Source organism: Schistocerca serialis, chromosome 1 (genome assembly GCF_023864345.2).
Source record: "Schistocerca serialis cubense isolate TAMUIC-IGC-003099 chromosome 1, iqSchSeri2.2, whole genome shotgun sequence".
NCBI lineage: Eukaryota > Metazoa > Arthropoda > Insecta > Orthoptera > Acrididae > Schistocerca > Schistocerca serialis.
Genome location: NC_064638.1, coordinates 389773871 through 389801562, shown reverse-complemented (window position 1 = coordinate 389801562; position 27692 = coordinate 389773871). Strand labels below are relative to the sequence as shown.

General features: G+C 40.2%; 1 protein-coding gene across 1 annotated transcript in view; it reads right to left on the bottom strand.

Annotated features, from left to right (window-relative positions):
* Positions 1 to 27692, bottom strand: part of LOC126471327 (uncharacterized) — a 140129-nt gene that overhangs the window by 93413 nt on the left and 19024 nt on the right. Inside the window, exon 2 of the mRNA XM_050099452.1 lies at positions 7432 to 7553. Within this exon, the coding sequence (XP_049955409.1) occupies positions 7432 to 7553 (122 nt within the window). The remainder of the gene's footprint in view (positions 1 to 7431; positions 7554 to 27692) is intronic.

Here is a 27692-nt window from a genome sequence, read left to right as displayed (position 1 = left end):
CTATATCTAACTTCAACCTATCCATTTCAATTTTGAAATTTTCTAATCTACTTGCATGATCACAGGATCTAACAGTACATGCTCCAGTCCACAGAATGCCAGTTTTTTTTTCTCCTGACAACAGCTCCTCTTGAGTAATTCACACCCAGTGATCCAAATGGGGAACTATTTTGCCTCCAGAATATATTACCCAAGAGAATGTCATCATCATTTAACCATATAGTAGAACTATATGCCCTCAGGAAAAATATGGCTGTAGTTTCGTCTTACTTTCAGCCATTTACAGTACAAGCATAGCAAGGCCATTTTGGGTGATTTTACAAGATCAGATCAGTCAACCATTTGGACAGTTGCCCCCACAATTACTGAAAAGGCTCCTGGGCTTCTTGAGGAACTAAACATTTCTCTGGCCTCTCAACAGATACCCTCTGTTGCGGTTGCACCTTCAGTGTGACTATCTGTATTGTTGAGGCACACCAGTGGTAAGGTCCATGGTTCATGGGGGGAAGCCATAGGACATTATCAAATGGTAATATACATAATATGTCAGGAGGCAAATTTATTTTCAAGATTAGCAATTATCTGAAGAGCAAAAGTTTGCTGAACTTAATAGTCAGAGAAATTCAGTAATACAATTCTTCCATTTCAAGTTTTCATCAATATGACTCTATTTGTTGTACAGAACTGAAAACAGTGTATTTTTTCAAAATTTATGGGATTAAGATCAGCTGATTTAGCAGGTTAACCATGGTGTGATAGGATACCTGAGTGTTCATCACTGAGGAATATTTAACTCTCATCCTGGAAGCTGGGAGTATCAGCATACTCACCATGAAGATGTAGGAAAAAGGGTAACCCTTGGTCACCAAAAATAGTGAAATAAACATCCTGGTACATGTTTATAGCAACCAAAATGAATGGGTACAAGAAACACCCCCAAAATATCACAGAACCGCCTCTGACCTGAACTACATCATCCATACAGCACAGGTTAAACAACTTACTGGCCTGTCAGTTTATTTGATACTTTTATAATTTGAAAAGAAACACATTACATGTCTATAATGAGCTACTTTCCAGTTTTTGTGTTGTTTATCCCACTTGTAATGTAACGGATTACTGAAACTACTGATACCACAGGCTGGCGAGGTGTGCGGTGCCATCAATCAACTTGAAGGAGCAAGTGAACTTTAACTAAGTAAACATAAACTGAAATATTATTATTTTGTTACAAAACTATTAATATGAGGACAATCATGAGGTATATTGCCACAGAACTATATTATAAACACTTTTCATTTTTCATACTATGTTTTTCATATATGTATATGTGCACTGTGTAAAATACCGATATACAACCAAGATTGGCAGTACTGCACAGTTTGTAAGCTCTACGAACAGGAGCCGGTTGTTGGTGGGTGCAGAGACAATGGGCAGTTGGTGCTGACACATCTTGTAATATGCTTGCTTTGAGAAGGTCAAGGGTAGAGGGAATGAAATGATGGATTGGAAAAGCTGTTACACTGAAAATTATTGAATATCGTCATGATCAGCATTTATAAAATAAAAGTTGGAAGTTTAAATATGTGTCAGTTCTTACGCAGCAGAATACACACCCTGGACCTCAAATTGATTTAACAAACAGTGGATGGTGAGATTCATCACTGGACCACGAGCTTGCAACAATGACCAATAAAAGTAAGAAAGTTATATTACTCTAAACTCAAATTGTGATGATACCTTTCTTTCTACATGTCTTCAACCCTGTATGTACTCTGTTGTTAGAGTGAACAGCACGACGGGGACCTGTGGTCGACTAGGCACACCAGGGAGACCACACACATTTAAAATGATAATTTGTAGCTTAATATACTACTACTGATAATAATTAATATTTGTCCCCCAGAGAAAGAGGGGCATTGCACACTGTAGATGTGCAGCTCTACATGCTGCTGTGAGAAATGGCTTTTTGTGAAATACACAACTCAAAATATTCATTGTAAGCAATGCCCTTCAGTATGTGCACTCAGTAAAAGATTGAGATGGATCTACATTAACTAACAGCAGCAAATCCTGTTGGATTTGAAATCAGATGTCATGACACTTGTCCCCATTTCCTGTTTGTTAAAAATGTTTTATGACCACTGTTCTTACACCATTTTGCATGGCTGTGTGTGGTTCAATATTCCCTGTAGAAATGTTGGACAGTCCACATTGATACATCAGTAAATGAGACAATTGCTTATGAGGTGTAGTCATGGACATGTCCAAACACGATAGCTCCTTTCTGTCATGTCTCCACAGTGATCCATCTCACTATGTTGATTCTATACAACCAAATAGCACGGACACATTGCTTCACTACCATGACTGTCATCAATGGTAGAGGGTCACATGATCACCTGGTAACTGTTGTGACAGTGCCACGACATTTAACAGTGCCACCGCGACAGTACGCGCAAATGGTGATAGAGGCGCTCCGCAACTTGGCTGAGCGCGGGAGCGCCACCTAGCTACGAACGGCGCCGGCCGCATGTCACGGCACGGCAGTCGAATGAGAGATACTGAGTTCTTATCATGTAACCAGCTATTGTTCATAAGTGAGTGTGTTTGAATATCCACGCAATTATTGGTGATTAAAGGTTATAACACTTTTTGGCGATGAGTTCGGATATTTTCACTGCGTTGTGGATTTGTGTGTTCATGACGGGGCAGACATGGAACAGCTTATGGAAGCGCTCATTAAACAACAAACACAGCTGATGGCTGCTATTCAGGCACAACAAACACAGCTGACGGCTGCTATTCAGGCGTTGTCGACGTCGCTTACTCGTCATCTGTCTTCCTCTTCTCCGCCTCCATTCCCTCCTTATGACGAGGCCGCTGAAGACTGGGAGGATTATGAGAAGCGTTTGCGGCAACACTTCTTGGCTTTCAGCATTGTCGACGCTCCTATGTGTAAGTCGTTATTTCAATCTTGGATTTCCCCATGGATCTATCAGCTGCTATCTCAGTTAGCCCCTCTGCGGGAACCTGCCTCCCTGTCCTTCCAAGAAATGTGTGACTTATTGTCTAACTATTACCGCAAAAACACCCACGTTGTTGCCGCCCGCGTGGCGTTCTACCGGTGTCATAAACAGCCCCATCAATCTTACTGGGCTTGGGCGGCGGAACTACACGGTCTGAGTAGGAAATGTCAGTTTGTCACGGACACTCATCATGAGTCTTATGCTGATTCAGTGGTTAGGGATGCTATTCTACGGCTTGCTCCTGATAAAGAAGTTTGGCAACGTGCCCTACAACTGCCAAACCCGTTGTTGTCGGAAGTTCTAAGCATCGCTCAATCATTTGAAGTGTCTCACGCTGCTGGCGTGCAAATAGACGCGTGGTGTGATGTAGGCGCTTTACAGTCAACTTTCGACATGGACAATTTGCCTGTTTCACAGGAGAACGAAGATGTGGCGGCGATTCACTCGCGTAAACAACGTTGCGTTGGGCCGCAATGCTCGCAGCGAAAACAGCAACCACAGAAGCAGGTTCGTTCCGCACTTCCTTCTTATCCACGTTGTTTCGTACAGCATGACAGGGCCGCGTGTCCAAAACGTTGGTCCACGTGTAATTCATGTAGGAAAAAAGGCCACATTGCTTCTGTGTGTCAGTCCCCTAAAGTTCCTGTCGACGAGTACGAGGCATCGGACATGGATGTTAACTGTGTGCTTTCTCAAACAAATAAGTTGTATGTTACTATTCGTGTTCTGGATAAAGACATTCGCATGCAAGTGGACACTGGCTCTGCAGTAACTCTCATTAATTCTCGCACGTATTTGGAGTTTGGCTCCCCTCCCTTGTCTCCACTTACGTGAAATCTGAGAACTTATAATAAACAGAAAATTCCTATCATTGGCCAGTTTGATGCTTCCACTGCCTACAAGTCTGTTGTTAGGCCCCTCACGTTTTGTGTGGTGGATCATGCGGGCACTGAAAACCTGTTCGGTTATGATGCTTTCCAGTTGTTTGGGTTCTCCATTGATGATGATGTGCACCTCATATCTGAGGATATTCCGTATCAATAACTGGATGGATTGTGTTCTGAATTTTCGTCCGTGTTCTCTGCTGGTCTGGGTCGTGCCAAGGATTTTGAAGCCCACATTACTCTTAAACCTACAGCTTGCCCTAAGTTTTTCCGGGCACACCCTACACTGGTGGCGTTGCATGCACCTGTCAAGGCTGAGATAGACAGGTTAACAGCTTCAGGGATTCTCCTTCCTGTTACCTCCAGCGAATGGGCATCGCCAATCATGGTGGTTTCTAAACCAAACGGGAGTCTGCGCTTGTGTGGTGATTTTAAAGCCACCGTCAACGCTCAGAGCCTCATTGACATTTATCCTTTTCCCCATCCTGAGGAGATATTTACCAAGCTCGCTGGGGGCCAGTTCTTTTCCAAACTTGACTTATCGGAGGCGTACCATCAGTTGCTGTTGGATGCTTCTTCCAAGGAATTTCTCATCATCAACACTCCTTGTGGGTTGTATCAGTACCAGTGGTTACCATTTGGCGTCGCTAGCGCACTGGCCATTTTTCAGCGGTTTTTGGAACAGCTCACAGCTTCCATTCCCGGCTGCATAAACTATCTGGATGACATTGTTGTCATGGGGGCCTCCACTGAAGAGCACCTTCGCAATTTGCATTCACTGTTTCGGGTTTTGCATCCGGCTGAGTTGAAGTGCAATCTGGACAAGTCACAGTTCTTCCAACCCTCCATTGTGTATCTTGGTTTCCACTTGTCCCGTGAGGGTATACGTCCTCTACGTCAGCACGTTGCGGCCATTAACGCTCTACCCCGGCCGTCTACGGTCAAAGACCTTCAGGCGTTTCTAGGCAAGATTGCTTATTATCACAAATTCATTCCATCTGCGGCGGCAGTAGCTCATCCTCTGCATCAGCTGTTACGCAAAAACGTCCCTTTCTGTTGGTCCGACGAGTGTGAGCAGGCTTTTGTCCACCTGAAGGCTCATTTGCAGTCGGCGCCTTGTCTTGCCACATTCTGTCCGGGTCAGCACTTGGTTCTGGCGACTGACGGATCACAGTATGGCCTAGGGGCTGTTCTCACCCATCGGTATGAGGATGGGTCGGAATGACCCCTCGCCTATGCTTTCAAGACCCTCAACGATGCGCAACGGCGTTACTCTCAAATCGAAAAGGAGGCGCTCGCTATCATTTATGCTCTAAAAAAGTTCAGCGTTTTTTTGTATGGTTCTAAGTTTCACCTCATCACCGACCACAAGCTGCTGGTCTCTCTGTTCAGCCCATCGGCGTCGCTTCCGGATAAGGCAGCTCACCGCCTGCAACGTTGGGCCTTACACTTGTCTCGTTTTCACTATGAGATTCACTATCGCCCCAAGGCCCAGCACGCCAACGCTGACGCATTGTCGCAATTGCCGATGGACCCCGACCCGGTTTTCCATCGTGATGAACTACTCTGTTTCCACATTGATTAGGAAGAACGTCTTGCGGTCGAGGGTTTTCCACTTACAGGTTTGCAGGTCGCGTCGGCTACTGCGCGGGACCCGGTCCTGTATCAGGTGATCGGTTTTGTTCAACGGGGTTGGCCGCACAGGACCAAGGGCCAGGCATCAGATCCCCTTCACAACTACCATGCCTTGTGCCTTCATCTGTCTGTTCGTGATGGTGTTGTTCTTCTGGCCACGGATGGCGCATCTCCACGGTCATGGTGCCAGCCTCTCTTCGCCAAGATGTTTTCAAACTGTTGCATGAAGGCCATTGGGGGATTTCTCGGACTAAGTCCCTGGCCCGCAGGCACGTTTATTGGCCCGGTATTGATTCGGACATCGCCCACATGGTTGCTGTGTGTGGTCAGTGTGCTCAACAACTGGCTGCACCTTGTACAATGCCCTCTCCGTGGCCTGATCCGGCGCAGCCATGAGAACAGGTGCACGCTGACTTTGCCAGCCCCTTCCTCGGTACTTATTGGCTACTGTTGATTAACACCTTCTTGAAGTTTCCTTTTGTTGTTAGATGTCTGTCGCCCACCACTGCGGCGACGACACTGGCTTTGTCCAAAATATTTGTGTTAGAAGGTCTTCCGTCCACGATTGTCACGGACAATGGCCCTCAGTTCTCTTCGCTGGCCTTCTGTGATTTTTGTACTGGACGAGGGATTCATCATGTTACAGCACCGCCCTTCCATCTGCAATCGAATGGGGAAGTCGAGCGCCTTGTCCGCACTTTCAAAAGCCAGATGAAAAAATTCCTTAGTAATTTTTCCACAGATGACGCTCTGCTGCAATTTCTGAGTTTTTTTATCGCTTCACGCCTCTGGGTGATCGCAGCCCTGCTGAACTCTTGCATGGCCGCCAACCGCGCACTCTACTGTACCTGCTTCACCCTGTCAGGCCTTGTGCTGTGTCCCCTAGTGCGGGAAAATACTCGGTGGTCGCCGACGTGTGGGCACGAGGGTTTGGATCTCGCCCTAAATGGATTCCAGGGGTGGTCAAGGCTCTCCTCGGGGCCTCACAAGAGGCCATGGATGTCTCCGCACTGTCCATGTCTCCAAGGAAGTGAGTTTTTTTTTTTTTCTTTTTTTTTTCTCAAGGGGGGAAAAGTGTTGTGACAGTGCCAAGACATTTAACAGTGCCACCACAACAGTGCGCGCAAACGGCGATAGAGGCGCTCCGCAACTCGGCTGAGCGCGGGAGCGCCACCTAGCTATGAACGGCGCCGGCCGCATGTCACGGCATGGCAGTCGAATGAGAGATACTGAGTTGTTATCATGTAACCAGCTATTGTTCATAAGTGAGTGTGTTTGAATATCCACACAATTATTGGTGATTAAAGGTTATAACAGTGACAGTGCCACACCATCCCAGCACTCCAAAGCATCATGCCTATTCTTTTAAGGGGAGATTAATATTATGTCTATGAGCTTATCAAGAACAAGATCTACTGAAGATAATAATAACTGACTAACTTATCACAGTGGCTTGACCATATTGTGAAGGAGTTTCACTGTTGAACTTAAGGACAGATCATCAGAGAATATATAGTGGAATGGCTGCTTTGCATACACAGTAAAGAGTAATACCAGACTACAGCTCAAACAACAATTAAAAGACCTGCTTGTTAAAAAAATAAAGTATGGATGCACACTGACTTTGGATCAATAATTTGTAACAAAAGATAAAATTGTGGTCAAAAATCCCACCAAGATATTATGTGGTGACATATTATAAATAGTGCATTAATGATTTAATCATATTATTTTTGTAGTTTCTGTAAGAGGTTATCATGAAGAATTATTAAGATAAGTGTGAAAAATAACTGGCCATGTTCTGCTCGAGACACAAAGCTAATGGTTTTGCTGAATATAGTGCAAAGTTGTAGCCCATAATAAAAAAATTAAAAATGACAAACCTGTGCAGTGGCATCACCATGTTGCAACATGCTATTGAGCAGGCGGTCCCACAGCGTTTGCCCCAAAGGCCTTGGTGGCAGAGGTGGGCCCCGCAGGATCAATTCATCTTCCTTCAGACCCCCTAAACATCATATATGACAAATGTTATAGTCTTTCAATCAGTATCATCTCATTGCACAGTTAAAGGATGTCACATGTCAATAGACACACTAGATTAACCCATAACAATAACAGAAACACATTTGGAGACACACAGTTTTGACTAGATTAATTTGAGGGCTCAGACACAAAAGTATAACCTCAAGTAAAGAGAATACTAAGTAAATAAGCAGTTGCTGAACCAGAAAGTTTTTAATTAATTCTAGTCTGTAATGTTTAAGGTACTACTGAGTCATCAAGTGGTGTAGTTAATTGATGACTGGTTGCCAGAATTGTGTCAACAACGCTGACAGAATCTTGCTGCCACTTGCTACATTTTTGAGCTTGGCAAATAACAATAGACATGGAATAAAGATACTATGGTGATCATGCAAGGAGAAAAAGAAAAACAGATCAAAGAGTCACTGCTTGTGACTGCACATAAAAAAGATTTTGTTTGATTCTTTATCCCTTCACACTCAGGCCAGTTGTCATATCCTTGGCAGAAGCAGGTTGTACCACCTCTTTGAAAAACAGAAGTGTTTGCCTCTCAGATGTTAAATAGTGGTGTGTTAATTGAATAGTACATTCCAAAAGAATGTAGATTGACTGAGCTTGTGAATTTACAGTTATCCTGTTCCAGACTGTGAAATCTCTACTGGTTGGAAGAAAGAGACATGAGAGACTGTTGTGGAGAATGTAATATAGCAGACTAATATTCACCAAGTGAAGTATAGAATACATCTCTTTAATAAACATCCCCATACACTGTAATTGCATTACATGAACATATATCTCTATTTAAGTCTTCATTTTCAACTTACACTAGTCATTGTATAAAAGCATTATTGTTTTTGTTGTGGTCCAGCTTGAAATTTGATGCAACTCTCCGTGCTATTCTATGGTGCTCAAGTTTGTAATTGTGAAGGACTATCTGCTATGTTTGTTTTATAACATTTAGGGAAACTAGGGAAAACCTAAATCATGATGGCCGGATGGGAACTTACTGCACCACTACACTTGGTTTTGGGCATTTGCCTGTCCTTTCATTACTAAATCTTTGTGCATAAAGCTTTACTCTGTTACAAGAAAATGATCCCATCAAGCAATAAAGAGGGAGCTCGTCATGATTGTATCATGGCAAGTTTCTTATGTGCAAATGCTAACATCTCACATGAAGAGCATTCAAAACAAAAGTAAGGGTAAAGGCCGCACAATGTGCCATTTCAAGTAGAACTCTTGTTCTTGTATTTAAACAATCACCCACCTATGTACTACAAATAATATAACAGGCACGTATGCTTGTGCTACAGTCATCCTGCACCAAGATTGGAAGCTGTGAAAGATGACAGTACATTTACATCCAATAGTCAGGGTCTCAGTTAAAACTGTAACTATTTACACACAGTAAGTACCTCACCAAAGAATTAACACAATTGTGATCCAAGGGGTCACATTCTTGTGAATAAAAGTCCTCAAAAGACTTGAAAAATCAGGGATCCAAAGCCTCCATTTTGCTATTGCTATTTGAAGGAATGGAGTGCAATGGCCCCTGCAATAAAGGATGAGATTTAAACTTAAATGTGACAAACAATTGTCTAAAATTATCAAATTTTACTTCTTTCAGTTGGATGTGTATGTTACTCAAAATGTCGTTTTTCTATCAGACAGGCATGACAGTTGTCTCTGCCAGCAAGAATGTAACTATGCTAGCTAAAGGTGGCTCAGTTAAAAGCAACGTAACAGAACTTTAGAGGAGGGAATGAATCTTAGTGTGTGAGCTAAGCTACAGGGCAGCAGAGAGTCTGAATTCTGTATAGAGAAGGGACAAGAAGGAAAACCCAATATGGGCCACTGTGAGTGACTGACACTGGAGCACATGGAACACAGCATTTTGCAAGGCTAAGACTAGTCTGCAGCCATTGAAATCAGTGTTAGAAGTGACCAGCCAGACCTACTGCAGCCAGCCGGTAAACACCTGGGTCAGTGGTTCTGCCCGTGCTATGCTTTGCATACATACTCCTTAGCACCATTCTGTACTATTTTGCTACAATACCAATGCCATCTCCTCAGCTTCCATCTCAATGTCAGGTTGCAGAGATACTAAATCTCTCCCACCTGACATGTTCATGTAGTGGCAAAAATTGCTTGGTTTGTGCTGTGCCCCTATTGCAAAACTGAAGAGGGCATGAGATTCTCTGGCAGTGGATAGGCGACTGATGGAGGCAGCACCAATGCAATTTGTTCCACTGGGCAGGTAGCAGACTGCAGAGGTTGGGATAATGGTTGGTCCACTGACATTGTCAGGGGCAATGACTCTACTAATGGCAAGCAGGGAAAAGCGGGCACTGATTCAAATTCCATGGATCCACAATGGCAGGGACAGTAGCTAGACCTGTTGGCACCTATTCTGTGGTCAAAGCTAGGATGGCAGTGGATGTGGAGGGGGCAGCAGCAGGGGAACATACTGTCATAATTGGGAGTTTTCCACTGGAACAATGCAGCAACCGACAACATTATACAGCTGACTTGGAGACGGTCACGTTTAAGGTCCGACAGCTCACAGCCAAAAATGATTAGAATGACAGTTCTTTCGCTCCCTAATAACACCAAACATAAACAAATGCTGATTTTTATGGCCCAATACTACACGCAGCATCCAATCCTATTGCTGGCTGATACACTTGGTCCAAATGGCATCACCATGGGAAAAGCACTGCAGGTCACAATTGACTGAGGCATGCGACTTGTGATGTAACAAATTCAAAAGTCCCTGCATTTGGTGCCCATGCAAACATTAGCTGGACTACACCCATTAACCAATGCCACACGGTATCAAACCAGTAAACTCGATAGAGCATTGTTGTGGGATAAGGCAGACTGACTTCTTCATTTGGGGCTGGAATGTTAGAAACTAGGTGAAACAGAGCAGAAGTCAGATGGTTGATACCATTGCAAATCCAAAAGTCTGCAAACTTCTGCAAAATAAATTGCTGACCATTATCAGATACGAGTGTCTGTGGGGAGCCCTCGACAGCAAAAACTGCCAGCAAGTGCAAACAGCTGTTGTCAGTGGAGGACAGCTTGGCAACGTGAGCAAAATTTTACATTAGATTCGCTATCAACAACCACATGCTACCCAAAAATGAGCCAACAAGTTCGATATGCACCCTGTCCCAAGGGTGCTTTGGGACTGTCCAAGGGGAAAACTGACACAAAGAAGCAGCCTGGATTTGCGCATGGGCCATGCAAGCCCACACAAAGTGTTCAGTGTCATGACTGATCACTAGCCAGTAGACATGACAACATGCCAAAGCCTTAATATGACTCATACTCCAGTGGGATGCCTGCAATAGTTGGAATACGCGAGGATGCAAAGCCAGAGATATAACAACTTGACAGGTTTGTTCCTCCGTAGGAAGTATGAGGCCCCCCTGGATCACAGTGAGTCTATCATGTAGGAGAAAAAATGTACACTATGCTGAATTTACTCCTGAAAGAACGTACTCAGGCTACTCCTCCTGGACAGCTGGAAATATCTGGAAAAGCAGCCATAACCTCCCACGCTGTCAAAGGAAAATCCAGTAAGGTTTGCAGCAACATATCATCCACTCCCTACAACCAAACTCCAGATCCTGTTCCACTGGCAGTCATGGTAGTGCATCCGCATTTGCATGCTGGGCGGTGAACCAACACTGAATCTCATAAAAATAATTAGCAAGGAAAAGTGACCACTTCTGTAACTGGTGGGCAGTCCTATCCACCAGTTTGGAATGAGAGCTGAATAAGAAAACCAGCAGCTTGTAGTTAGTGATCGGTAGGATCTTCGCTCCATGCAAGAAAATGTGAAACTTCTTAATTTCGAAAATGATAGCCAGTGTCTCCTTTTCCACCTGTGAAAAATTACACTGTAGCATGGGAAGTGTCTTTCATTGTCATCAATGGGCTGCTCAGTGCCATCCCTGTTCCAATGCAACATGACGGCACATATGCCAAACTGAGCCACGTCACACACCAGGGTTGAAGGTTTACCCAACGTGAAAGAAGGCAAAAAGGGACTGGAGAACAAACACTGCTTCTGGGACTCAAAAGACCATTGATAATCTGCAGACCAGGCAAATTTGATGCCATTTTGGTGAAGCCGGTTAAGGGCCTGGCAGATGTGCACAGTGTGGTGATTGAACTCATCATTACGCAAAATCTTGCCAAGAAAGGAATAAAGCACCTTCACGTTCTTGGATGGCGGCAGGTTTGTGATGGCTTTTGTGCTCATCTGTAGGGATGAGACCATCTTTTCTGAACACAGGATCCAAAAAATGCAGCTCTGGGGGGGAAAAGCTACATTTTTCGAATTTGCAACGAAGGCCGTTCTCTAGCAGGTGTTGGAAAACCACCTGCAGTTTCTCAAAATGCTCCTCTCGTGTGAAGCCCTTGACTGAGATGACTCTGAGGTAGTTCACATAGTAAGGGATATCCTGAATCTACCACTTGAGGCATCGTTGATAAATTCCAGGTGCAGACGAGATTACAAAAAGCAAACGATTAAACTTATAAAGCCCAAACGGGGTGTCGAGCACTGAGAAATTCCAGAAGTGGCATCTACATCTAAATCTACATCACATTCCGCCAACCATCTAATGGTGCGTGGCGGAGGATACTTCTGGTACCCCTTCATGATCCCCCCGTCCTGTTCCACTCACAAATGTTGCGTGGGTTGAATGATTGTCGGTAAGCCCCTGTATTAGTTCTAATTTCTCGAATTTTCTCGTTGTAGTCATTTCGCGAGATGTATGTGAGAGACAGCAATATGTTGTCTAACTGATTACAAAAAGAGCTCTCTCGAAATGTCAGTAGTAAATCTCTCAGTGATGCAAAACGCCTCTCTTGTAGTGCCTGCCACCAGAGTTTGTTGAGCATCTCGGTAATTCTCTTGCACCAACTGAACGATCCCACGATGAACCGATCTTCGTTGGATCTTTTCTATCTGTTCTACCAGTCCTAACTGGTATGGGTGCTAGATTGATGAATAATACTCAAGAACTGGTCAAGCAGGCGCTTTGTAAGCCACTTCCTTCGTGGATGAGTTACATTTCCTCAAAATTCTTCTGAATCTAGTCTGGCATCTGCTTTCCTTATTGTTTGTTTTGGGTAGTCATTCCACTTAACGTCACTCTGGATAGTTACTCCTAGGTAATTTACGGTGTATACTGTTTCCAGCAATTAGTCATCAGTAGTGCAGTTGTACACTAGAGAATTTCTTTTCCTATGTATGCACAATATATTATATTTATTTACGTTCAGGGTCAACTGTCGGAGCCTGCACTATTCATCAATCCTCTGCAGGCCTTTCTCCAAATTGATAGTCTTCTGGCGTTGCTACTTTGTTATAAACAACAGCATTATGTGTGAACAGTCTTGAAGGGGCTTCCAACGCTCTCTACTAGATAATTTACGCTGACAAGAAAAAAAAATCGCTGCATCACGAAGGAGTTGTACGATATAAACGACAGTTACTTGGCGTGTTTCTACATGTGGAAGTTGATGTCTATTGAAAATTGACGACAGTCACATAAAAGTGACGCTAGTAGCGTCACTATGAGGGTTCAAACAAGGTTTGTACTAAACATTGCTGTAAAGGCATGGAGGTAGAATAAGGAGAGATGGTGCTACACACGGGAGTGCAAATACGACCCCCCACTCCTTTATCCGCCACGATGAATCTCGAGCTGTGACGTCACCTGGCAGCTACTGCAGTCTGCTTACAACGGTGTCGCTCAGTGTTTCTATCCAAGGCGTGCATATGAGTTCGTGTTACGCGTTAGTTTGTGTGTAATTCTTGTCCTGCCGAGTGTTCAGTTGGAAATGAATTGTACCGTGAGTCTTGTAGCTTCGTTCTTGGAATTATGTCTACAAATACGTCGTATTGTGCAGTTGCTGAATGTAGTAATAGTGGACGTTAAGACTGAAGGCGTAATTTATCATCGTTTTCCAAAAAATGTTGAACTACAGCGTAAGTGGATTGCTCGTTGTAAACGAGAGGACAAAATTAATGTTAATAATGCAAGAGTTTGTTCTGAACATTTTTGTGAAAGCGATTACAAACCAGACTTGCAGAATGAATTGTTAGGTCCACCTACACGGAAACTGCTACAGGATAATGCTGTTCCGTCTCTAAAAATACCAAACTGGCACGGAAATGTATTCGAAGTTCCAGGTCCCAGCACAGCGAATGTTACCGGTAGTGTTCTAACAGAAAGAGAACGTGTCTGTGACACTAGAACTGTACAAAAAAGAGCTCTCTCAACATTGAAAATTTATCTCCCAAGAAAAGTATGCTGGACAAATCCAGCAACACAGACGTTTTTACTGATCCGCTAATTTCTCTTAAAGACCAGGAAATTCAAGCACTGAAGAAAGAATTGGTTAGTTTGAAGATTAAAAATGTTCGACTGGAACAAAGAATTAAGTCCATGAAAGAAGTTATAAAGCAAGCTACATGTATAAAACGTAATGTGTCTTACACTAAGAAGACAAATGTGTATGCTCGGATGTGAGAAGTATACTTTCTCAGTGTTTCACACCAGGACAAATTCGTTGTCTGTTACAGAAGAGGAAGCAAGTAAAGTGGTGCTCAGAGGACACCACAAATGCTCTCGCATTGAGAGCTTTGTCTCCTAAAGCATATGCCTACCTGAGGAGAAAGAATTATCCTTTTCCCTGCAGGTCAACACTCCAGACATGGACGAAACAGTTCAAGTGCCAACCAGGTATTTTGAAACCAGTTTTGGAGTTAATTAAAGGTAGGTCAGAAATGCTCACATCATTAGAGGCGATTGGTGTCCTAAGCGTCGACGAGATGAGCACTGACGGTCGTGTGACTTACGATTCGTCCGACGATGTAGTACTCGGACCACACAACAATGTCCAAGTCGTCATGGTTCGCAGCTTGTTTTCAAAATGGAAGCAGCCAGTGTATTATGGCTTTGATGTTGCAATGTCTAGTGCTTTGTTGCAGAATGTCATAAAAGAAGTTGAAACAGCAGGAATCCGTATCGTAGCTGTTACGTGTGACATGGGACCAAAAAATATGAATGTGTGGAAGCAACTTGGTGTGTCTACATCCAAGGCGTTCTTTCCAAACCCTGTTGATCATAGCAGATAAGTCTAGGTTATTTTTGATGTTCCACATTTGCTTAAGTTATTGAGAAATCATTTTGTAGATGACGGAATCACTTTGCCTGCTGGTACTGTGATTACAAAAATGGTTATAGAAGAATTTCTTCGACATCAGAAAGACGATCTTTCTATCAATCACCACATATCGGAGGTTCATCTTAACGTTAGTGGACGTGATCGTCAGAATGTCCGAAGGGCTGCACAGATATTTTCACGTCGCACTGCCCAAGCTGTGAGATATGTTCTGCATAAAGATCGCGAAGGAAGCTTCATTGAGCTCGTGAACGATGTTTTCGATGTGCTGAATTCGAGATAACCTCAAGATGAGAAAGCTCCCCCTAGAAGTGGTTACGGATTTAATATCAGAAGTCAGGAAAACTCTCTAAAAAGATTTCTTGAAATGTGTTCTAATATGCGAGTAGGAAAAAGAAACAGTCTTCTCCCATTTCAGAAGGGATTCATTATATCAATAAATTCACTTTTTTGACTTTACAATGATATGAAAAATTCTGGAGCTACTTATATATTGACAGCCAGACTTAATCAAGATTGTCTGGAAAATTTCTTTTCCAGAATCCGTGGCCTTGGTGTCTTCTACAACAATCCCACTCCTTTCGAGGTGAAAAACAGAATTCATTTATTGATACTGACTTGAAGTGCAAGTGAAATACCTCTGTCTTCTGGTGATTCGACTTCAGAGGACAGAAATGAGAATTCTGCTTCTGAAAACTACCTGACACCAGCTGATGAAACTGAGGAAGATTTTGCACGTTTTCTCTCGAGTGATTTATGTATAAGAGTAACTGATAAATCATTTGACGTCGCTACAGATGACGAAAACTTGCTCTTAGATTTCGATCTCAGTGATTCAGTGTGTACCAGTGAAGACGTGAATGATGATGCTTTAAAATATCTAGCAGGATATATAGCATTCAAGTTCAGAAACGTCGACAGTTCTTTGGGAAATACAGCAGAGCAGTGTGTTGTTGATACAGAATTAAGTCTGAAGCAAGACTGGATTACTGTTATTTCAGAAGGGGGCCTCATTTCTCCCTCTACTGACTGGTTTGCTAAAATACGTGAGTTAGAAATTATATTTGCTACTTTTCATGGTTCAAACATTCCTCATTGTAACAGAGTGATGGCAACCTTAGCAGATCATATAAGTGCGAAATTTCCCGAACTTAATAGCAAAATAGTTCAGTTATATGTCAGAACAAGAACTTTTATACGGATTAGACATTTAAACAAAATAGCCAAAATTGATGCAATGAAACGGAATTCGGCAAGGAAGAATCGGCTCTGGTCAGTGTCCCCTTCAGCATCTTCGACGTAGCTTCTGCATCAGCTTTGTAAGGTAAGTTCTAAGATTGCTATCTTTTTATTTACAAAAACATGTGTAAAATAGGCAGTACCCAACTGTAAAACATTTACCGTAGTCAGATGCCTAAAACACGAGCATGAATGCGGATGCGAACATCGGCCACTAGTTTTGCGTGGCGATATATCATCATTGCTACTAATATTTAAAGCATTTCTTTCGGAAACCTTGCATATAATATCAACATGAAGTGCGTTCAACCCTGTGAGCGCGAAACTTTAAGTTATATGAGAAGAGAACAGACGTGAAAACAGTTATTTTGCAATCTCTCATATCATGGAGGTATACCTCCATGTCTCATATTCTACAGATGGAGACTGCTGCCGTCTGGCTTCCGGGTGACGTAACAAGTCGCTGACCAATGATAGCGCATTAAGCCAATCTGGCATACCTTTTTTATTCGATGTTCCTTGGTGCTACAGACTTATGCTGTAGGTTGTTTTGAAGCCAGTGGAAGGGGCCTGCCGCCATCTTGGATCCCCCAAAACATTAGCAGACGAGTGTTTACAATTGCTTCTTGTTCTTTATTTCTGTCCTGTGCACGCGATATTTGTTTTATATTTTCATTTCATTTCATTTTATTATCTTCCTGTATATCATTTACATGATGTAGGAATTGTCACAACAAAGTTATCATACTAGTACAAGTACTACAGACATAATACTGGAATATCACTTTCAAGACATTTTTTAAAAGTATAAGTTTAGACATACAAATTAAAATTTTTGGCAATAAATTTACACACAATATAGTAAATATAGTAAATGTTATACTGTTTTAGTGAACAGTACAGCATAATGCGTATTCGGTATAGTAATACGACATGAAAATATGACGCTTCTGGCCTCAGTACTAATTCCTTTTTGTTTACACTCTTCGAATAACCGAGAAGAGAAGTATGTGCTACGAAAAGTGTGCTTTTATAATCCATTTCTATTCACTTTCATTGTGTTTGTGTCTGTAATTGATAATGCCAGAACTCCAAAAGCAATGATTGATAGTTTAGAAGCACCGATTTGTATTCGTTGCATTTTCAAGTCAAATGCAAATTTTAAATGTTCTGATTTGCAAGAAGCTTACCTTATTTCCTACGGTGTCCCATAGATGTATGCAGGGATTATATAAACAAGCTAGCTGTCATATCAACAAAGTGAAAGATTCATTAAATTATGAAAGAAAAGAACTGAATTTAAGATTGTGAGGCCCATTGTAGTTTACACTTATGCTTTGCTTTTAAGTACCAACCAAGTGACATTCAGTGTGGCAAATAAGAGCAATTTACAGGGTAACATGACAACACAGAGATTACTGTAATGATCTAAATAGCCTGGACTTAGATAGGGAACTTTGCTTTAATAAATATGTACCCCTTTAAGTACATATAATTTAACCACTGTTACAGGTGTTCCACACATTTTACTGAAGATTTAATTAACTACATGTAGTTACATTACTTTTATATTAAATTATTTCATTTTAAAACATTAGTCCCCATTTCCAGGATATTTCTTGCCAGGACTTTTCAGTTACTTGGGAATAACCAAACAATGAAAACCAAGTGTATTGTTCACCTCCAGAGAGCTCTTTGCGTTGGATTAATAAGAAATCTAAAGTAAAATCACAGAAATAAAACCATACTGTAAAAGTTTACAGTGCATCAAAACTTCAAATATATATAAGAAATTAGCGCTTAAATAAGTCCACTTACGAATGAAATGTGATTTATTTAACCTTTAGATTACAATCAGAATGATTAGTACACCCATAAGTGACGCAGGCCGCCATTTTTTATCAAAACACTTCACGACTACACGGAATCAAACCACCAGAAGCAAATGTTTGGGGTAGCTAACATGGCGGATCCTCACTTGGGTCGGCTTCAAGTTTGTGACGTCATGACAACTCCTCTTATTTTTACCTCCATGTGTAAAGGTGTCGAGCGTTAGTTACCTTTGAGACTGGACATGGTTAGTTGGTGTTAGTGAAGAGAGCCTTTAAGGTGAGAAAGACGCCATAATTAGCACCTCACTGATTGTGAACGAGTTCATGTAATAAGGCCACAAGAAGCTGGAGGTTCCTTCTGTGATATTACATTACATTTTTATTGGTCCTTTTGATCATTTGTTGTACAAGGTATACAATATGATATTGGACAAGTCATTGTGTTTTACAATACATGTTTTTAGATCATACAAGAGTATTTACATTGATTTAGGCTTAATATTTTCACCACTGAAGGTTCAGCTTCCATACACTATATTTAATCCAAGTAATTAATTAATTTTTTATTTTTATTTTTTTTAGTATTTGGCAATAAATTTTTATGATTCAAGGCATTCATCTATACTATAATAACAATTTTCAATTTTGCAGTAAATATTTATCGACAGCAGTTTGAAGTGTCTTTTATTGTCCTGTTTGCAGTGGTCCATTCTGTTTTAGTGTTGAGTGTGCATATTGAACATGTATGTCCTTCTTTCTCCTTGTCTTATACAGGTGGATACTCTGGTTAGTTGACACAAGATTGTTGCTATTTTCTAAGATTTTCCTTACATATATGATTACTCGTAAAATGTCCAGACATAGTAGCGGAAGGATATGTAGTTTCTAGAATAAGGACTTGCATGAGCTACTTGATGTAACATTTTCTATGGCTCATACAATTCTCTTTTGGCATATAAAACAACTTTTGCTTGCAGATGCGTTTCCCCAAAAGATTATGCCATATCACAATAAGGATTCTGCCTGAGCAAGGTATATGTCTTTTAGTGTCTCTTTCGATGTGCAATCAGAAAGAATTTTGATAGTATAGCAAATGGTATTTAATTTATTTGTAATGTATTTTGTGCGTTGTACCCATCTTAGGTCTTCTTGGATCCGTATCCTACGAAATTTTGTAGAGCTTACATTTTCGAGGGTTCTAGTAACAACTCTATGTCTGGTGGTAGTGGACATTTATTTTGCACTGTGTGTACATGCATTGTAGCTGTTTTTTCTGTGTGTATTACTAAGTTGTTTCCAGAAAACCAATCTGTAATATGGGTGGTACAATTTTTAATCTCATGTAGTAATTCTTCTTTGGTCCTTCCTTTTATTATCACATTTGTGTCATCCACAAATTTTATGTAATTATGGTATGGGCTAGTTGATTCCAAGTTATTTACAAAGAGTAGAAACAGAACTGGTCCTAGAATGGAACCTTGTGGTACACCATACTTGATGCTCTGCTTTTCTGAGCAGTAGGGCTTTATGTTGTTCCCTTCTTGGATAGTAAGTTCAACTAATTGCTCTGTGTTTTGGAGATATGATTTTATCCATTCATAGGCCGGGCCCCTAATACCTACAGATTCAAGTTTCTGAAGCAAGATGTTGTGATTGATGACATTGAATGCTGTAGAGGGGTCTAGAAATATGGCTGAGATATGTTCTTTATTGTCTATTGCATTTAAGGCTTCATTTAGGAATGTAAAGACAGCTGTCTCAGTAGATTTAGATTTTCAGAAAGACTTGTCAGGAATATAAGCACTATACATGATCGTTGGCAGGAGCAGTCACAAGAATATACAGTCGCGAGACGACCTGGTTCTGGATGGCCTCATGGCACTTCCAAGAGGAAAGGTCATTGTTAAATGATCATATTTATTGCAATACTTCCTTTTAAACAAGATATTGCGCGAAATTCGAAAATGGTAGCAATGAAAAATAAAGGTTGCTTTTTTTTCAGTTTGGTGCATATTACATAACATGTCGCTGGGTATGAAATTTAGCAAACGTACTGAATTTTTCTGTTGTAGTACACTCATATGCAATCGCGCGCCCCAGCTTGCCAGAATGAAATATCCACAACATTCCTCATATTTCATAAACGATTTCAGGTACTGAAATGAGATTTATTCAAATAACAGCACGCAAAAAGGAGACGTTTTGTCATATGGTTATTATTCAAAACTTCGTTACCACCATGTTACTCCACTAACTTTCTCGATGAAAGAATGTGCTTTTTAAGGGCTATCGATAGCATGTAAGCAAGACATTCTGTGGATTTAGGAGCAGCATAAGTGAAGGCATTACACGTTTATTTTTGTACCGTGGATGTGCTTTTTCTAAGCTGTTGACCTTACTTTCCCTCAGTTCCTCACTTAATAAACCACATTTTCACAATTCTTTCGCAATTGCGTCTGCACATCATGTTAGTGAGGTGACATTGTGTGAGCTCCACAGTTGGGCAAAAAAAGCAAATTTTAATATTGCAACAAGAAACATTTAGATTTTGCACAAAAATTAACCACTCATGATGCTTCTCTGAAAATTAAAAATGGTTATCAATCCAGGCGAAAATAAATCGCTACTTTTGTTGCATTTTCGGCGGAATTATTTCTAGATACTAACTAAAACAGAAGTAACAGTAGATCACTTCAAATGCTCACCATGCAAGCGTAGGCTTGGAGGGCTACACTTCTTATTTACAAAATAAGCGAGTGTAAGATTCCAATTTTTCTCATTTATAAGATGTGTTTTAAGTTTGTGATATGTTACACATATGATCTCCGCTTCTTGAAACCTCAGTAATACTCCCCTAATTGTGGATCAAGTATTCTTTCAGCTCCACTTAAAAGTGCATTCGACATAATCTCATAGGTCACTGGTAAGAATTCCTCTTTAAGTTTCAGAATTTGTGTTACCTCCCTTCTTAAGTAGTGGCTGTATTAATGCAAATGGCTGTTCAACTGACAGGGCGTTTGTTTCATGGATTCAATTAATTATTTTTCTTTCGCTTGCTACCATATTATCACTGGAACTCATTTATAATTCTGCAACTATATTGTCTTCCACAGACATTTTTTAAGTTTTAAGTTGTCTTTTTTATTATTTCTTCGAATGTTGGTGGCTTCAAGTCTCATTCCTTTCAAATTTTACTGTCAAAATTGAAATTTTTGTGTGGTGATGGCCAAGTTGTGTAATTGTTTGAAATATTCTGCAACTATTTTACCGTTTTCAATGTTGCTGAATGCAACTTTCAGCGTTTATGGATCTGTAAACTGTTAGCTTGGTGAGGTGTACTTCCTTAACCCTGTGGTCCACATGACCCTGCAGTGGACAGTTGTTAATTGTGGCTTCTTTGGCGTTGTCAATCATCCCTGAGGCACGCACGACACAGAGCCGGTGTCCACTAGAGTTGTGTAACTGACAGCGTACATTTGCAGCCTCAGGGCTGATTGAAAACGCCGACATTAACAGCTGTCCACTGCAGGGGACATGGACCACAAATGTCAAACTGCTTTTGAACGTTCTATAGAAAGTCGTTACATTGTTCTGTTTCAACTCCGATTCTGTTTGTGTCCACTGATCTTTCACTCCTTGAAACCTAGCCATATTAAGACATTCCAATGGTACTTTCCTGGCTTCCATAAAAGTTTCTCGATTCTTATTATTTTATTTCAATTCTAGACCTCCCAGCCTCTCTGTATTTTTAAGACTAGTTCATGACATTTGCCATTCCATCAGTAGCGTTTGCGCTTCTTTTTGAGGAGGTTTGTATTTTCTGCTGCTTGTACTATCTGTTAGATTACATTTTGTTTTCGTTCAATAGACCCAAAAAAAGAGATACCCCTCATGGGTGTGGAACATGTCAGAAAATATAAAAAAATGTAAAACATTTGAATATAATACTTACTACCCTGGTCATTTGTCAGGAGATTGTCAAAATGGATGAATACAATACAGTAAACTGGAACAGCTAACATTTACAGAATTAATATGCTGTCAGAATGAAATATGGTTATGCACTATTAATAAATTTATCATACACAAAATACCTAATCTTGACTGTTGTGACCAAGTGCTGTCAAAACTAAAATCTAACAGACATTTTTATTTAAGCTGGCCTAACAGTCTGTGTTAAGATATTCATCTACAGAGCAGAAGGAGCTGCCTTTCAAAAAGTCTTTCAAACACTGTTTAAACTGTACTTCATCTGAAACCAAGTGTTTAATGGTTGCTGACAATTTATTGAAAATATGTGTTCCTGAATATTGGACCCCTTTTTGGACCAAGGTAAATGATTTTAGGTCTTTATGTAGATTGTTCTTATTCCTAGTATTGATACTATGTATTAAGCTATTGGTTGGAAATAGAGACACATTATGCAACAAATTTCAATAAGGAATATATACGCTGAGAAGCAGTGGTTAGAATACAAAGGTCCTTGAACAGATTTCTACATCATGTTCTTGAATTTCCACCATAAATGATTCTTATTACATGCTTTTGCACACTAAAAACTTTTGACCGGTTTGATGAGTTACCCCAGAATATGATCTCATGTGATATGATAGAACGAAAGTAAGCAAAGTATGCATGGTTTTTTTATATTTATGTCTCATATATCTGGAGTCATTTTCACTGCAAATACCGTTTTGCTTAGGTCCTTAAACAATTCTGTGGTATTCTTCGATATGCATGTCTCCATATGTTATATGCATGCTGGAAGGAAATCTCTTACAGGATCTCAACTGCATATAGTGGGTCTTTTCAAAGATTAATGACAGTGAATGAGATTTAAACCATCTATTGGTCTCAGTGAAAATTAGCAGCTATTTCTAAGCTGTACTTGACTTGCTACTTATTGTAATGTTTGTATCAACTGTTTGGAGAAGTTCTCGGGCATTTTTACAATAGTATTTTAAAATTGTTGTCCTTCATTAACTTGCATGTATCAAACTTCTTAGGTTGGTACTGATTCGTTTTTATAACAATGGATCTAATTTTGAACATGATTGTGTTGTTACAATGAACATTAGGCCCTCTTCTTTATTGTTACATTCTGCATTTAACTCTGAATTTGCATTATTCAACGTTTAGCCTAAGGTAATTGTTGAAGTAAGTTAATTAATACAAACTTTGTATTTAGAAAGTTGCGACAATAATGAACGATTCCTTATTCAAACAAGCCTAAAGTAAGTGGTAACTGCAACTATGAATCAACAGCCATTACTTGTAGACAACAGACATCAATTTTAATGGGACGCTTGACATTAGTTGTCTGTTGTACGAATAAGATTAACATTGAAATAATAACATCCCACTCATTTGCTAAGGTAGTTAGACGCTACCGGTAAGTATTTATCTAGAAAAGTGAGACAAGAAATATCCATAGTTAGCATGCATCAATAACAGCTAATTCGTTCACGGCGAAAGGCATTGCAAATTACAGTTACCATAGAGTTGTAATGATTTTTTATTTGTTAAGAATCACAAGAAATAGGTAGAAACGATTTTATCAGTGTTTAGCTTCATGATGAAATGATATATGTTAATAGTTTTTGCTGAGCAAAAGTCATACAATAATTTTTAAATGAACACACTGCCATTTGACAGTATTATTGTTTATTTAATTACTACCAATATTTTGGCCTTTTGTGCCATTTTCAAGTAACAAGTTTATGTCATTAACATTTATTGCATGACATCTTTCGTGGGGAGCAAATATTTTTTAATTCATGGTCAGTTTTGAGGTTGATATCATGCATTATATGTTAATGACATAAACGGAATCACTTGAAAATGGCATAAACGACCAAAAGCTAGGTCATAATTAAATAAAAAACAATATAGTCAAATGGCAGTGTGTTCATTTAAATATATATGTCAACATTCAACAGATTGAATATTTTGTACCATAATCAGGCTCTTTAGTATGTACATTGAAAGTTATTAGTACTTTTTTTACGCTAAGTTGCTTTAAAGCTTTCTGGTTGCAGTACTACACTGTGCAGGATATTCTCTTAATAAAGTATGTACATTGAAAGTTATTAGTACTTTTTTTACGCTAAGTTGCTTTAAAGTTTTCTGGTTGCAGTACTACACTGTGCAGGATATTCTCTTAATAAAGTACTGTAACAGCTGGTCGAATAAATTTTTTTAAAAGTTCTCACTGGTTTCCACTAATGCAGTGTTGTAGAAGATGCAGCACTAAATTTAAGTCACAGTGTTTTCTCGTATTCTTCCTGTTTGTGTAAAGCTAACAGGCGGAAACACTTATCCAGTCCACCAATGCGTTGACGAATTTGGGTAACCGCAGGAAAACCACATTGAGACTGGGCAGAGGAGTTGGTTTGGAATGGTTTGAGGTCGAATCGACACTTTTGACCACAGCCACATCAGACCTTCAATGATTTACTTATTGATTAGGGGTACTAAACACTGGTTAACATTTAGCTATTTATTTGTCTACACAGCGACTGCTGTGCGAATGGAGCTAATACAAATCAAGTGTGAAATAGTTTTAGCGTCTTGAGTGATGTTTATTATGTTGGTGAGATGATCAGAGTGGATAAGATCTATTAGTCCTTAGATTAGTGTAATGAAATTCTATTAAACGTTGGCTTCCACATGTTACACGGAAATATTGCAAAAGTATTTGAGTATTGCTGCTTATGCGACGTTATATTAGGAGGACAAAACCTCCCAGTAAACTGAGGTTGTCCCAGTTTTTCATTGTAACATATGGAGTCCCGAAAAATTGTTTCAGGGAGCTCGAAAGTCCCGGTATTCAGGTTTAAATATAATTTAGAAATTTCGCTCGCTTTAAACGGAATATAACTCTACAAATTAGACATTTTAGCTTATTGCCCTAACCTCAATAGTCCAACAGTAAACACAGTATAAATATCAATATTGTTACACTGAAGTAATAATCTGTTTAGAGCAGTACTGTGGCTGGAGAGTAGTTGTATTGTTGCAAGAATTCCAGGCCTTGCAACTTGAGAGATTTATAAAAAATGGCCGATTGTCCCGCCACTTACTACCATCATTCTCAGAATAGTCTAGTTGTCGATTTTATTTCAGACAAGCTGTACTGGTGGCTTCTTTTATTACTTGTATTGTTGCAACTGAGTTCACAACGCATTGCCAATACATGCTCACAAGATCAGCGACAGTTACTGTAAGGAGTGGAATTTAATTCAAGAAAGATCAATTTGATTATGAAACAGAGTATTGATTATGAAACAGGGCAGATGGCTCTCTTCTTTAACCATTTGCAAGTTCAGGTTTCTCAGAATTTTTGTGATGCTCTCCAGTGAGTCAAGAAAACATGTGACCATTCATACAGCTGTTCTTTCTATACATTCTGTTTCCCCAGTTAATCCTGTTTGGTACAGGCTCCACACCACTGAGAAATATTCTAGGATGGTCAATGAGTGTTTTGCATGCAGAACTGGCACTTTTTGCGAATGGTACTAGCATTATAAAAAATCTCATTAAACAGAAAGCAACAGATGAGATTGTTGATAATTTTTTTCAAAGAACTGTAAAGTAGTTCTCTGAAACTGGACTCTTCCAGGAAACACATAAGGACCTATATTTCATTTTGTGTAACAAATGGAGTCATATTAACAATTGATGTAGCACATGAAGAGGAGTCAGTAAATAGGGTGGAATAATCGAAATGTTTGGGTGTACATATTGATGAAAACTTGAACTGGGAGAAGCATTTTACTGAGCTTCCCAAAGAATCAAGGTCAGCTACTTTTGCTCTCCCTATAACTGCTAGTCTTACAAACAATGAATGAACCTCCTGTTACACTGTTTTTCGAATTAACATGCGATAATTTTTTGGGGTACCTCTTCACTTTAGAAATAATTCGTCATAAATGGTCCATTGCAATTTGAGAAGAATGGTGATGTCCATAAATACAGCAATATAGGAAAAACTAACTTTTATCTCCCATTATTAAAATGGTCAGTGGCTCAGAAAGGAGTTCAATACTCAGCAACAAATATTTTTAATCGGTTATCCAATAACATAAAATATCTGCAAGGTCGCAAGGCAAGTTTTAAACATAACCTAAAACCATTTTTCCTGGACAACTTGTTCTGTTCCATAGACGAATTTCTCTTTAAGAACAAGAACTGGTAGTCTGTAAGACTAAAAAATAATTATATTATGATATGATATGATGAGACATACATTAATGTTAACACTAAGCACATGTAGGTTGCATATCAAAAAAACTGATCTGTTCCATATCATTTCAATAAAAAAAAGTTCATGTAATTTATGGAACATGTAACAGCTTGTTTCTCAGAATCCTGCCAACGAATCGAAGTTTGTCAACTGCTTCACATACGGTTGAAGCAGGCTCAGACATAGTAATTGGATGTCTCTATAGGCCCTCTGGCTCAGCAGCTGTTGTGGCTGAGCACCTGAAGGATAATTTGGAAAATATTTCGAGTAGATTTCCCCACCATGTTATACTTCTGGGTGGAGATTTTAATTTGCCGGATATAGACTGGGAGACTCAAACGTTCATAACGGGTGGCAGGGACAAAGAATCTAGTGAAATTTTTTTAAGTGCTTTATCTGAAAACTACCTTGAGCAGTTAAACAGAGAACCGACTCGTGGCGATAACATATTAGACCTTCTGGTGACAAACAGACCCAAACTATTTGAAACAGTTAACGCAGAACAGGGAATCAGCGATCATAAAGCGGTTACGGCATCGATGATTTCAGCTGTAAATAGAAATATTAAAAAAGGTAGGAAGATTTTTCTGTTTAGCAAAAGTGACAAAAAGCAGATTACAGAGTACCTGACGGCTCAACACAAAAGTTTTGTCTCAAGTACAGATAGGGTTGAGGATTAGTGGACAAAGTTCAAAGCCATCGTACAATATGCGTTAGATGAGTATGTGCCAATCAAGATCGTAAGAGATTGAAAAGAGCCACCGTGGTACACCAGCCGAGTTAGAAAACTGCTGCGGAAGCAAAGGGAACTTCACAGCAAACATAAACATACCCAAAGCCTTGCAGATAAACAAAAATTACGCGAAGCGAAATGTAATGTGAGGAGGGCTATGCGAGAGGCGTTCAATGAATTCTAAAGTAAAGTCCTATGTACTAACTTGGCAGAAAATCCTAAGAAATTTTGGTCTTATGTCAAAGCGGTAGGTGGATCAAAACAAAATGTCCAGACACTATGTGATCAAAATGGTATTGAAACAGAGGATGACAGACTAAAGGCCGAAATATTAAATGTCTTTTCCCAAAGCTGTTTCACAGAGGAAGACTGCACTGTAGTTCCTTCTCTAGATTGTCGCACAGATGACAGAATGGTAGATATCGAAATAGATGACAGGGGGATAGAGAAACAATTAAAATCGCTCAAAACAGGAAAGGCCGCTGGACCTGATGGGATACCAGTTCGATTTTACACAGAGTACGCGAAGGAACTTACCCCCCTTCTTGCAGCGGTGTACCGTAGGTCTCTAGAAGAGCGTAGCGCTCCAAAAGATTGGAAAAGGGCACAGTTCATCCCCGTTTTCAAGAAGGGACGTCGAACACATGTGCAGAAATATAGACCTATATCTCTAACGTCGATCAGTTGTAGAATTTTGGAACACGTATTATGTTCGAGTATAATGACTTTTCTGGAGACTAGAAATCTACTCTGTAGGAATCAGCATGGGTTTCGAAAAAGACGATCGTGTAAAACCCAGCTCGCGCTATTCGTCCACGAGACTCAGAGGGCCATAGATACGGGTTCCCAGGTAGATTCCGTGTT